This window comes from Atractosteus spatula, chromosome 9, assembly GCF_055471065.1.
Source record: "Atractosteus spatula isolate fAtrSpa1 chromosome 9, fAtrSpa1.hap1, whole genome shotgun sequence".
Taxonomy (NCBI): Eukaryota; Metazoa; Chordata; class Actinopteri; order Semionotiformes; family Lepisosteidae; genus Atractosteus; species Atractosteus spatula.
Window position 1 is genome coordinate 48,754,903 of NC_142714.1, and position 13,642 is coordinate 48,768,544.

Below are 13,642 nucleotides of genomic sequence, written 5' to 3' on the forward strand. Positions count from 1 at the left end.
CTGTGAATTGTTTTCACCGACTGTCGTGCTGTGGAACCGTTGCCCTCATGGACTTTAAGAAGCTGGTTTAATATGTGTTTTAACCTTGCTACATTTTTTAACCCCACCCCACCCCCCGCCTCCTAATTTGGAGTGGTTTAATGTTTACAAAGAAGTACAAGATCGGTGTTGTGATTCTCCTCTGTCCCTCCTTTTGCAATGAAAGAGCTCTCTGTTTGCAGAGTGATTTCGGTCCAGGGGGGCTGGACTTCTGTCTCTAGGCAACCTTGCTGCCTTTGTGTTCGTCGGAATAACTCCTGCAGAACGCCAGGGGGGTCGTTTGTCAGGAGCTGACCGACAGGCTTTGTACCGTTCGTCCAGTTCAACTGTGACCGCGTTGACAGGGGTCAGTAATTACAGTAAGTGCATGTTTGAGACGCACGCAGTAGGGGAAGTGTCCAGACTGCAGGACAGTACCTGCTCCCAGAAGGCATCGTGCTGTTTGCACGCATTGGCCAGCTGAATCAAACTTCATGTCTTCGAACTACTGTGAGCGTAAGTCTGCTGCCAGGCATTCCTGAACCTTTCATTCGGTGCAAAAAGCCCAGCTGCAAAACAAGGGCCATCTAGCTGGTTTGCTGGTTAGTAACTACAGTATTTGATCCAAGGGCCCCAGCCAGACGTTTCTTGAAAGAAGTCAGGGTATTGGCGTCAACATCATGCCTGGGCAACTTGTTCCACACTCCCACCACGCTTTGTGTAAAGCAATGCCTCCTGTTCTTAGTTTTCAATGCACTTTTCATGCAGTTTCCACTCGAGCTTTCTGGCTCGTGTTTCACTCCGTTGACAGGGGGTACCAAATTTTTGTGCCCAATTCCACCGTTCAAACAGGAGTGTTGCACTTTAGGAAAAGCTGTGTTCACCCTGTCCTCCCCCCAATTCATCGCGGGCTTCCAGGTCGCTGTAATTCTGGGGTCCAATTTCTATCCGTCATGTGATTGGGAGAACAACGTGGAATCCGAAAATAACATAAAAATATTAGAATGCAAAGTCTATACCGACAACGCCGGGGTAGCTTTAGGGCTATTGCGATCGGTAACCATCGTCGCTCTGAAGCCTCAGTATCTGTCGTGAAACAGCCGGTCGGTGGGAACTGATGCTTCCGGTCCTGGACCATCGCGAATGCGTTGGCGCGGTGATGTCAGCGAGAGCAGCAGAGGCCTTGTGCCATCGACGCCTTCTCTGCGTGCGCAACTTGCGTTTTACTGCATATTCACAAAGCTGTGTGTTGAGAATGATGCATTGTTTAATGTGGTGTCTATGCAGTATAATCAAATAGAGTCATGTTTATATCACTTAAATCATATGCAGCTATTGAAAGCAGATTCGCTTTTTTTTAACACGTAGGTTTTATACAGTGCCATGAAATTTTACACATTCCAGCTGCATACAGATGATTTACATACAGATATGTAAATCGAATGCTTTCAAACCCCTAATTCCTCACCTCCATCTTCAAACACCTGTAATTAACTCGTCTGAAGTGAGCACTAGATTTGGCATGCTGGCATTCCGCCCTCTGATGTTTTCTTTCCACTTTAGTTTTCTAATAATTTCATAATTTAATAATAATTAATAATTAATAATTTCTGGGACAATCCTGAGCCCAGAGCCCAGAGCCCAGAGCCCAGAGCCCAGAGCCCAGAGCCCAGAGCCCAGAGCCCAGAGCCCAGAGCCGGCTCTTTCCCATGTTACATCACAAACACGAGACAGACAGCTGCTGGCAGGAGCAGTCCAGCCCATCAGCCCAGCTCTTGGCCTTAGCTTCCTGATCCCAGACCCCACACAGGGCTCTTCCTCCCGCTGACTCAGCACTCCGCAGTGGATGCTGACTCTCACTAATCGCACAGCCTTCAGGAGGGGCAGTAAGACTGGTTTCTTTAAAAAGAAAAAGAAAAGATGCGACTAGACCCTATTTTCTGATTGTTTTTAAATGCACGTTAAACCAAACGTGCTTGTTTTGGCTGTCAGTAAGGCTGCTTCCTTTTAAAGGAGCTGAGGATTCTCCAGAAAGAACACGGACCAGAGGCCACAAGAGGAAACTCTGTGGAAGGGCCTTCAAAGCTACGTACAGGGGCCACGCCTTTACCCAAAGGGTTGTGGGGGTGTGGAACAAGCTACCTGGCTGTATTATTAAAGCCATAATCTGCCTTCCTTCAAGAAACAGCTGGATGGGAGCCTTGCATGAACTAACTACTACCTACCGATGGGTCCAAACGGGCCCACCCTCTGGGAACCTTTCTTCTGAAAGATCGAACCCCTGTCTTGGGCTCAGTGCGCTCCGAGGCGGCGCCGGCTCAGGATTTATTACACAGGGGAGAAGCCGCCACACCACACCTTGAACTTCATTCCTTCGCGCTGTGTAATTGTTTGATCAAGATGGGTTTCTGATATCAGAGCAGACATCACCCTTACGTGAACGACCCCCCCACACACACATGTAAAAAACCTCAGACAAATATAACCCAACATTACAATCCCGAGAGGAGTTTGGTTACCCCAGCCCTGTCTTCCCCAATCGTAAAACAAAATCGGCTTCAACACCATTGCAAAGCGCAGGAATCAGATTGATTTATTGAGCGTGAACGTGGGTCAGTGTGTTAGTGGTGCCAGTCCTCCCACTTCCCACAGCAGAGTGCCTGAATCTTAGCTTTTCAGTCTACGCACGCTCACTGGGCTGAAGGGCTGTCCGCTCTGGGTTCTGGAGGACCATGCCAGGTTTTCCAACTAACACGTAATCACTGGGAAGTCCAGGGTGGAATGAAAACCTGCAGAAATGGCTCAGGATCTGGAGTGGATATCAGCGGGCTAGCCTATATGTCCCCAGTTCTGGTTCTTTCTGTCCCACCCGAGCACTGAACATTGAACTGTTAACAGTCCTGGTGACAGGTTTAATTTGAGCTCTTTAATGGCACTCAGTTCCTAAACATGAGGGATAGTTACCTGTTAGCTGTTGGGTTTCATTAGTGTCTTAAGATCTCCAGCTTTCGAACAGATACAAATTAATTCCAGTACAGAGCTCAGCTAGAGTCACTCAAACTGGGAGCCCGGTCTCTTCTAAACCCAAGGGAAGTGTGGTCTCATCAGCTAATTGGTTCAGGAAGTGCTCAACTGCACTTGAGATTGCAAGACTTTGTATCAGTTGGCTAAAGCAACTGAACTCACCCACAGCTGCCCAGTCCTGGTGAGAACCAGGGCAACGCGGAGCCCGCAGGCTGGACCTCACCCCGGCCAGGACATCTGTCCATACCGGTGAGCAAGATGGCATCAGAACATAATGGGTACAACCCATCTGGATCATTGGACAGCTAGTAGCTAATGGATCCCAGGGCCTCCTCCATCTGTTTCTTGCAAGTGTGGCTGGGAAGCTCGTTCCACACTCCCACCACCCTTAGCGTGCAGAAGCGCCCCCTGTTCTCGCTTTTAAATGCACATCCATGTAGTTTCCACATGTGTCCTCTGGTGCTTCACTGTTCATTCTGAAAGAAATCCGCTGGGTGGCACTGACGATGCCTTTGAGACATTTTGAATACTTGTAGCATTTCCTCTTGTAGTCTTGTCTTCTCTTGTAGTGTCGACTCTGGACTGATGGAGCGGCAATATCTTTTCTTTATGACGTGGTGACTGAAATCATCTTTGGGAGGTGGAAGGACACGCTAGTGGACCATGCGGACTCCACACAGAAGGCGCTCCAGTCCGTGACGCCAGAGCTGTGAGGAAACAGCAGCGCTGACCGCCGGGCCGAGTGGAATTACATGCAATTCTGAGGAAACAAAAGTCCGAAATGTGACGATTCCGCTGCCTCGGAAGGTTTCGTGGGCGAGGCTGGTTGGAATAGCCTGTAAACACCAGTCTGAGCACAAGATTACAGTCACAGTTTCTGTTTTGGCTAAAGTTTTGCTCGTTTGTTTTTGAAAGGCAGAAGCTCAGGCGGGGAGAAGGGAGAGTGATCGTGGGCGTGTCTCCGGGAGAGAGAGAGGTTTTCACAGGCCGCCCAGGTGAGCTCTTCACTTCCGAAGTCAGTTCACCTGGGCTTGTAGCGCAGAGCGAGACGCAGCTCGCTTCGCCGTATTTCCTGGCTTCGCTTCTCTCCCGCTGCCCACAGCTCTTCGCTCCAAAAGCAGGGAAAGCTGTAGTTATCTCCGTTGTGAACATTTTTTGTTGTTGTTTCTCCACACTAACGACAATCGTGCGACGATGTCCTTGCCCGTGTCTCCCGGCGCTTCCTCGTACCGGACCGTGAGCTTCTCTTCCTCATCCTTGTCGCCGATGTCCCCAGAGCTGCCGGTCTCGGGCGTTCCGGTTTCGGGGCTGCAGATGACGGGGGTACCGGTACAGTACGTGACCAACGGAGCCGGCGTGGAAAGCAATGTGGTCTACGAGACGGTCCGGTACCTGGTCCCGGTCGAAAGGAAAGTTATGCCCGAGTCGTATTGGTTGGTTGACAACAGACAGCAGCTCCTGACAACTCCAACCTACGTGCAGAGGTACAGCGTGAGTAGCGCCGACGGACTGGACACCGTTTATCAACAGCAACACGTACAACAACAGAGCACGGTACACCTGGACGAAATGGACGTAAGTTGAAGCTTTTAACCACAATCCGTGTCACTTTACCGCTTACTGCGCGTTGCTCTTCCTAGTTTTGAGCACTGAAAATGTGGTGTAATTGAATTTGGTTAATTTATATTACGGTATTTTACAGCACCTTCCATCCAGCAGGCAATTGTCCCGCCGAGCTCAATAAAGACACGAAAGCTTTATTACATTGTGACGGGGGGAGGGCGGTATAAAATCAGTCAGCCTGCAATAAAGGTTTCGATTTCTTCACTGCCTTGCTCAGTACTGAGTAAAAACCATTCAAGTCCAATAATATTGCTTCAAGGCGATGATAGCACTTTCAATCTCCTCTGGAAACCAGTGAATGCCAGTTAGCAATTGTACCGTGTACTGGGCCACTGAATAAAGCTGTATCCATTATACTGATAGAGTGGCACACTACATTCTTGGTTAAAAACATGCCTGAGGCGGTCACTTATCAGTGTATGAATAGGCAAATAGACAGTTGATACTTGTATGTCCAAAAATATCACCCAAGTTACTGTATAGATGTGCAGCATTTTTATTTTGTGTCTGTGTTCGTTTTGTGACTGAAGGACTAGGAATTGCCTAATGTGGTTTGTGCTTTAAAAAGCAAAATCATCAGGACACACCAGAGAATGATCAGACACTTGACAGCAGCTGCCTGGTTCCTCAGCTTTGGCTAAAACAAGAGGGTGAGAGAGAAATGAAGGCGTGACTTTGTTAACGCCCCTCGCAAAAGTAAATGTGACAGGATCTGTCATGTCGTTCTGCTCATTTAGGCCTGAAAATGACAAGATGAGGGCGGGAACTGGTGTATACCAGACCAAAGAGTCAAGTGGAAGAATCCGCAGAGTGTTTTTTTAAACTGACTAATTATGTTGCTATTCGCTACAGTATTCAACACCAGCAACACATTGCAGCGATGCGGCTGTTGTTATGTAAAGTGTGATTGTTAGTTTTCCACTAACCATTTTTCCTAGAATTCTGCTAGATAAATATTGAGCACTGTGGCGTTGTTATAATGGGACTCTGTAGGAGCAGGAAGTGTTGTCACTGGTCCCAGCAGTGGGGGCACAATGGCTAGGTCTTGTAACTGGGAGGTTTTGGGTTCAAATCCGGGGTGGGATGTGCTTGTTGTACAGTTAACCTAGGTGAGTCAATCAGATTAAACTAGTAAGAGAACCACCATGATAAAGAAAAATCACGTGAATGAATGAAGAGTAATAATGTTTTAAGTATTAAGTTAAAGTGAGTTTTTTGCTCTTAACTGATCTGTTAACTGCTTTGTGAGACCAAAAACCTGAACTCAGTACTGAGTAAAAAATATTCAATTCCAATAATATTGCTTAAAGGGGATGTTAGCACTTTCAATCTCCTCTGGAATCTAGTGAATGCCAGTTTGCAGGTTAAAGGTTAATTTAGCTCATTCCTGCCTCTGGGCACTGGGTGGCAGAGAGAGCTGTGCTCGGGTGGGGGCAGTTTGGGTCAGCATGCTTGTCTGCAGATTTTCTGGTGTTGATCCCTGGCTTCTGCATGAGCTTCTTCACCAGAGCTACATGATCTACAAGCCCTAGCAACTAGATGCTGTTCATGTTTAGGAAGACAATTGTCTGCACTAGACTGCTTCTAGACACCCCAGATTCTCCCCATCTACCGAGCCCCGCCCCTCATATTCTGCCCAGCTACTGAACCCCGAACCCCAGGTTCTCTCCCCAGTTCCTGAGCTTTCCCCCCCAGAGGTTTCTGTCCTGTCAGGGTTTTTACTTTCTGTTCTAATCTCCGGTTAATGCTATAAACTGCAGAGATGCCGGCATTCAGGCAGAAATTCTAAAATAATGCACTTCATTATCAGATGACATCCCGTGACGGAATAGAATTAAAATTTGAATCTTAAACAAAAAAGGAATCCATCACTTCACGTGGAGACAGGTCTGTTCAGGCAATTGCTATTAGAGAAGCCAAAATGACATACAGCACATTCAGTCAGAAGTCAGAATACTGGTTTATTAATTACTGCTGGTTGATCTGTGTGCCGTGCTACACAAACACCGGGCAGAGCTGCGCTCCAGATCTTTAGGTTGCAAGAGGTAGACGCCCACGTTTTCACTCTTACCTCTCGTTCGCGAAAGAGTTTTTTTCCCCACTCATAAAATGTGGCTTGAGGAAAACCTAAATGTCCTCGCGCAATCAGCCAACAGAAATCGTGCTCTGAAGTCTATCTTTTCTCTTGATTTACATGGTAGTTTGAAGAGAATCTCTCCTTGTTTTACGAGGCTTCCTTAAATTTGTTTCACATTATCATAAACCGCCAAAGAGGTGGGGGGGGGAAGGTCTGTAAAGAGACTGCATTACCTTGGAGACAATAGCTGCTAAGGAAGACTATTTGAAAGTAGTGATTTACATTGAACAGGTGAAATGAAAGGCGATCATTAGCTTATTACACCCCTATAAACCTGTTTCTGAAGTGGGACATGAGACAGAGGATACACATAATCCCCGCCATTCACAGTGCGGTCTTTGGCACAGGTCCCTGCAGAACCACACCCAGCAAAGAGCCTGTTGGAACAGATTGAGATGCGCTAGCAGTGGGCTGCTTTCATCCCTCGCTTGTGAATCACTGCGCCTCCTTCTGCTGGGATTTCTGCAGCCCATGGTCCTCCTTCCTCCTCTTCTTCAGACGGGTTGGGCGCCTTCGAGACAGACCGGACCTTTAGAGAAACGGTCAAAGAGTTGACCGATGAAATGAATCGGGATAAAGAGGAAGCATCTGGTTTGTGAAGCTGGATGGGTGGTGGTTTTCGGCCTGTCTCACTGGAGGCCCAGCATGAGGTGATGGGGAACCCCAGGAGGTTCTCTGCTGTGTGCAGAGCAGAGCAGCGTTCCTGGGTGCTCAGCGTGCTGTTTGACGGGTGGGTTGCCACTTCTGGTTCTTAGCCAGTGTGTTCTCTCTGTCTCCCCCTATAGGCCTCCAATGGGAAAACTCCATCTGTGTTCAGCCAGACCTCGAGCCCTGCCAAGAGCCCTGAGCCCAGCTCCAGTGAGGTGAGTGTTGCATTGCACTGTTGCACAACTGTGTGCACATATCGCATCAGTATGGGAGATTCGCTGGAATACTTCCTAGCTGTTTTTGACTGGGGGGGGGGTGGGTTGGAGAACAGACCAAGAACACACATGAGACACGACGAGGGCGGATTTTTGGCCTTGAAGACATCAAACCCACTCTACCTGCACATTGCCAGCTGCAAACCCAGATTTCTCAGCTGCTGGGTACAAACATGGCACCTCTGGTGAAGACAAAGCTGCCGTAAAGTCGGTCGGTGGGATGCTGCTGTTGTTGGGTGGGATTTAGTTTTGATCTAATCCGGGCCACTTTCCTAACAACGAGCGTTTTAAACAAAGAGCCTGGAGAGTTTGGCCGGTCACAGGCTAATGTTATTTGCTCCAATGGTAATTCTTAACAGCCTGAAGCAACTAATGATTTGCCTGGCTCATTTGTTAATTATGAGGCAAGGAGACACTATACCGAGGGCGTTTGCCAAAAGCAACGGGTAATAACGCCTTCAAGGGACCAGCTGTGTCTTCTGAGATAGCAGGCTACAGTGAAGTCACTCTATGATTGGAGACGGGGTGCAGACTTTCAAGATGGTACCACGATCCGAATGGACCTTGCGGCTCTTACTCTGGCAGCAGAGCCTGGGCACTGCCAACAGCACCTTACCGTTGTTCTCTCCCAGATCTTCACAATCCATTGTTTGCCAATTGTTTGAAAAGATTTGTCCTGCAGAATAAAAAGGCTGAATTGCGCCGTCTTAATTTAGCCACAAGAAGCACCGGCTCGTCAGGTCAGATTGCTAAATCCGCCCCCTCTTTCCTCCAGTTTCTGTATAGGAGTTTATTTTGCAAGCACTGAGCCAGCCCTTGATGAGACAATGACAAGGTGCAACAAACGTTAATGACAGTAATCAGAATTAGTAGATAAGACAATGGGGGTAAAGACTCCTCAGGTACCCCTGAAGTAGGGTATTTTTGACCTTCAGGACTGACTGAAAGAACAAGTGAAATAAAAATCAACACAAGCAAGCAGATCAATGAAGTCGCGAATTAGCACTGGAGCTGTAGAGCTCGTCCGGGATGAAAACCAGCTGACAGGATTCTTCCAGGATCAGGGCTGGGAGATGCAGTCTCTTCCAGCACTCCCTGTCAGTGATGTGTTCTTGGCTGTGCAGTGTGCGTGTTGCTTTGTTTTTATCTGGATTAGCCATCTTATTTGTTCAATGCTGACCTGCGCTGCCCTCTGAATGATTGATAGGTCTTCAGGAGACTTCTGGCATGTAAACAGTGCTGTGCCAGCCTACACCAGCAGCAGCATTTCAAAATTGGCATGCAGGCTTCTGGCTCTACAGACCATTGCAAAATGTTTTTAATTAGTCACCCGCTTACCCTAGCTTGCTTGTTCACTTTAACCCTAGGTTTGTTAAATGGTTGGAAAACAAAAGAAAGTACAGTACCTAATTCTAACCTTTGCAATCGGTTAAAAGCATTAGCCAAATATATAGTAGTGATTATCTAATCTAGAAAGCGTGAAGGTAGCCCTGGTCCTCAAGTCCTGTAGGTTTGAGAACAGTGCTCTGAAACTGAGTTCCTGGAGGAGCTGGTGTGCTCTGGTTTCTGGTCCAGCCTGAGTTGTCAATTAAACTATCACCTTATGTTCTTACTTAAACACATACAGGCTGTTTATTAAGGCCATTTATTGTTGTCAACCCAAAACATTCACTTCATTAACAGTACAGTTTCCTGTAAAATACTCTGGAGCAAGCTCGTGATTTGGAAGTATTAGTTAACTTTAGTATTTCACAAGGTAACCAGGAGCTCGATGGGAACAAAAACAGGAAGACTCCAGGCTCCCCAGGAAGTGAGTTTGACACCCCTGCTCTAGGGACACAGCTGTCTTTATATTCACTTCAGTGATTATAGTTATTAAGGTTCTGAGGTGGAATGAAAACAGGAAATCCGAGGGCAGGAATGGCTCTCCTCAATGGGTAGCTTGGGTAGGACAGAACAGCCTGTTAATCTGGAAAGAAGTCAGGAAAAAAGGCTTTTTGTGCAGTTTATCCATCGGGCTTCACAAAGTACACTCCGACAGCACTGAGCTTTGTTAAGTCAGCAGTTTTCGCCATGTGAAGTCTACTCCCCTGCAGTGGGATGTCATGTGTTTGGTCAGGGAATAGGGACCTTGTCTCCCTGGACAATGTCCGGCCTGTGATGAGCACGAGAGTCCATCTGGCCTTGAGGAGCTGGAAGCGAGCTGGATATCGGCCTCTCTCCCTTTTTTTTCTTTGGCATTTTTTCAAACCCCATGGGGGTGACACGCCCGGAAAATGATTTTTTAATGATGATGGCAGCTTTGCAGAGTAATGACTTAGCTCCAGGGTTTCCCTGGGTTTCCCTGGAGCTGAAATCTGAGCGTGCGAGTGTTGGGTAATACAGCCTGAGCCCCGAGGGTGTCCTGTGGACACTGGAGCCTGCAGCCTGAGCCTCTGGCTCGGACAGGACCTCTGGGCAGGTGGACGCCGGGCAGAGTCCGCACGCTGAGAATCGAGCCTTTCCTGGGACACGTCGGCCTGTTTGAAGGCAGATGGGGGTGAAGCCGGTGTCCTGGCTGAATTTCCCCCTGGCCCTTACCAATCATGGCCTCCTAATAATCTCCTATCTCTGAACTGGCTTCATCACTGTGCTCTCCTCCACACTGAGAGCTGGTGTGTGGGGAGAGTACTGGTGCATCATCCAGGTGGGGCTGCACACTGGTGGTGGTGGAGGGGATCCCCATTACCTGTGAAGCGCTTTGAGTGGAGTGCCCAGAAAAGTTATATATAAGTATAAGGAATTATTATTACTACTACTGATTATTATTTAAGAGTTCATTCTCTCAGACTGAAGTGCGGTGTCCTGGGATTCTGTAGAGAATGCTGCTGATTCTGAAAAACAGCCTGGCCTTGAAAAGGCACTATATGAAATAAGAATAAAGTGACATCTTGCTCTGCAAGAGAGCCCTTGGCACGCACGCACGCACGGCCTCTGTTGCCAGACTGATTTTAAAACTTCGATTTCCTCCTCCTTCTTGTTGCAAGAATGTCTCGGCTGCCGTTGGTTCGGCTGTGTTCGGGGAAAGACAGGCCTTTTAGCTTGGAAGACTCCTGATATTACCCTTGAGTCATCACCTGCATGTCGCTTGGCAGTGAGACTCCCCTGTCTCCCCTGCCTGCCCACGAACCAAGGCGACGTGGCTTCTGCAGAGCGGAGTGTTTTGAGACGACACGCTGGCGCTGACCTCGTCGTCTTTCACAGCGAGCGTGTCGGCAATTCAGCCGGCTTTAATGGCAGGGCCTGGGGATCCTTTCTGACGCGCAGTGCTTGTCAAACCATCTGGGGGAACGAGTTCTCCTGCGGCTTGTCCCCCCCCCCCCCCGGAGCAGCTTCCAGCCTGGGGGCTCTGTCTCTGTCGGGAAGAATTTGATTTACTGCCCCTCCTGTTCTGTGATACAGCACCTGGCAACAGGAGCCCGCGGATTGTGTAGGTGAGAGGTGGCGGTACCTTTCAGCTCGGCGGGGGGGGGGGGGGCAGTTCCTTCTCTGCAAAACCTCAAGCATGCAGTGGGCCTGCTGGGTAAAGTGGGTCCCCTTCTATATGTAAAGTCCTTTAGGGAGAAAGGCGCTATATACATGCAATTGATTAACTTAAATTGAAGATGCTTGTGGGCAGCATGGTGTGACAGTGGTTAGCGTTGCTGCCTTGCAGTGCTAGGGCCCCGGGTTCATATCCGGGCCTGTGGTGCTGTCTGTGTGGAGTTTGTATGTTCTCCCTGGGTTTGCATGGGGTTCTCACTGGGTGCTCTGGTTTCCTCCCACAGTCCAGAATCATGCTGGTAGGCGTCTGGGAAAATTGGCCCTGGATTGAAATTGTCTGTGATGGACTGGAGTCCCGTAATGGGTGCAGCCTGCCTTAGGCCCGTTTCTTGCCAAGATAGGTACCAACTCCCCCAGTACCCCGAGTTGGCAGAAGTGTTGAGAAAATGCTTGGATGAAAATACATGCATGATTCTCCCTATTCTGAATCCTGTTTCTGGATACTGGCAGCAAACACGACAGATTACATAAAAGGATGAAATGAAATATTCTTGCCATGTAGTCCTGCTCAATCCTTTGTGCATTTTTAACTTTTTAAAGTCCCCCATCTTTTAGATGTAGACTAGCAGCGCCTTCATATCTGGTAACATTATAGAATAGATGAAATAGGTAGCAATGTATTAATATAGTTAATAATTAATATAGTAATATAGTTCACACCTATGTCTAGGTATTTGCAGTTATTGAAATTAAAGCCAAAATGATCTGCCTTTGTTTGCTTTAGTTACACTTCCACAACTGGTGCAGCAACATTTTCTCATCTTCAGTCCTGCTTTCGAATGGCTCTTTTATTGCTGTTCTCTGCACCTCGGGCATTCCTCCATCTCCTATTAAACTTCACCTTGCTGGAGATTTAGGACGCTGAATGGCTCTGGGGGATTTTCTGCTCTGTTAGGGCACGCAGAACCAGGACTGGAAAGCTGTGCTGTCGCGCAACTTCTATCAGTGCCGAGGTAATTGCAGATCTGCCCTAAATTACAGCATTTTTGAATAACAGCCTGAATCCAGTTACACCAGTCATTAGAGACAGACTGACCCTCTTGACGTATGAGAATCTGCAGACTTGGCAAGTTCCTGGTGGCGCGGGTAAGGGTGGGATGTGTGTTCTTGGCCACGATTATAGTTAGTAGAACTTTTGTAACCATAGGAGAGGTTGCAAACCAGAAGAGGCTCATGAGCCCATCCAGCCTGTTTGGCCCATCAGTGAGTAGCTAATTGAATCCAGGACCTCATGCAGCCACTTCTTGAAAAAAGCCAGGGAATCCGCTTCAGCCAATTCAACAACATGGCAGGGCGTCTTGTTCCATACCCCCGCAGCCCTTTGTGTAGAGAAGAGACTCCTGTTCTTAGTTTTAAATGTTCTTCTGTTAGAATCCCAGAAAGCAGGGGGCCTGACTAGTCAAGCTCTCCTGGCCCCCAATACAGAGCTCAGAGGATCGGGTGGAGACTTTGTGTCAACAGGCAGGCTTCTCCTAACCACAGCTGCAAGAGCACAGGGCGGATGTGTGTCGTCTCTTTCTGCAGTGTTGTGTCTACCTGCACGGCCAGGCCCCTGTCTGAACCCTGTGCCCCTCCCACAGATACCATCTCTCTCCTGCAGTGGTGCCAACGCAGCCTCTGTCTGCCCACGGTTCCTCTTGCCAGGAAAGGAATAGCAGCTTTAGAAACAGCTGTGGTTTTTCCATAGTTCCCAAGTGCATAAGCTTATATATTCGTAAATTGTCAACTACATTTTTTCCCTCATGTATATACCAATGCTCAGTGAACGCTACATTTTGCATCAATAGCTCGTTAGCTATTGATAGCAAGAATACTTGCACATTATTTTTCATTACATTAAAATGTAAAGACTACAAAGAAATGCATACTGTTACATCTTGAATAGTGATAGTTTGTTGGTTGCTAGAGTGCATTGCTTCTGGCGATGACAAAGGGCTGAACTCAAATCATGTAGTTGGGTAAACATATCAGGCGTTCAGTGTTTGGTATTTCAGTTGAATTAAAATCTGCCAAATTAATTGGGGATTGGTATAAACAGCTATTCTAGATGACCTGATTTTAACTGAAGCATGCACCGCCTGAGTCATGATCACCTGGTTGATTACAACTGTTGAGGAGCTGTTAAGACAATGAGATGCTTTGATTCAACCATCAGCAGACTAGCCAGAGAGTTTCCCCTCTTCCCTGGTCACCATACTGGCCCAGGACGATCTCCTCTGTCTGACCCACCCGCATGTACAGCGTATACAGTATTTGAGATGTCAGGAAGAAGAGTTCAATTACAATGTGCTTGCTTGGAGGCTTATTCAGGAGAGAAATATTGGCAGCTGAGAGG

The 13,642-nt window shown here is 47.9% G+C and overlaps 1 protein-coding gene across 2 annotated transcripts in view; it reads left to right on the forward strand.

The window, feature by feature from the left end:
• Window positions 1-4,046: 4,046 nt before the first annotated feature.
• Window positions 4,047-13,642, forward strand: part of pof1b (POF1B actin binding protein) — a 28,155-nt gene continuing 18,559 nt past the window's right edge. Inside the window, exons 1-2 of one of the 2 annotated variants that reach the window (XM_088925342.1) lie at window positions 4,047-4,617; window positions 7,588-7,665. In XM_088925342.1, the coding sequence (XP_088781468.1) occupies window positions 4,237-4,617; window positions 7,588-7,665 (459 nt within the window). In that variant the 5' untranslated portion in view covers window positions 4,047-4,236. The remainder of the gene's footprint in view (window positions 4,618-7,587; window positions 7,666-13,642) is intronic. The other variant, XM_088925341.1, reaches the window with a different exon arrangement.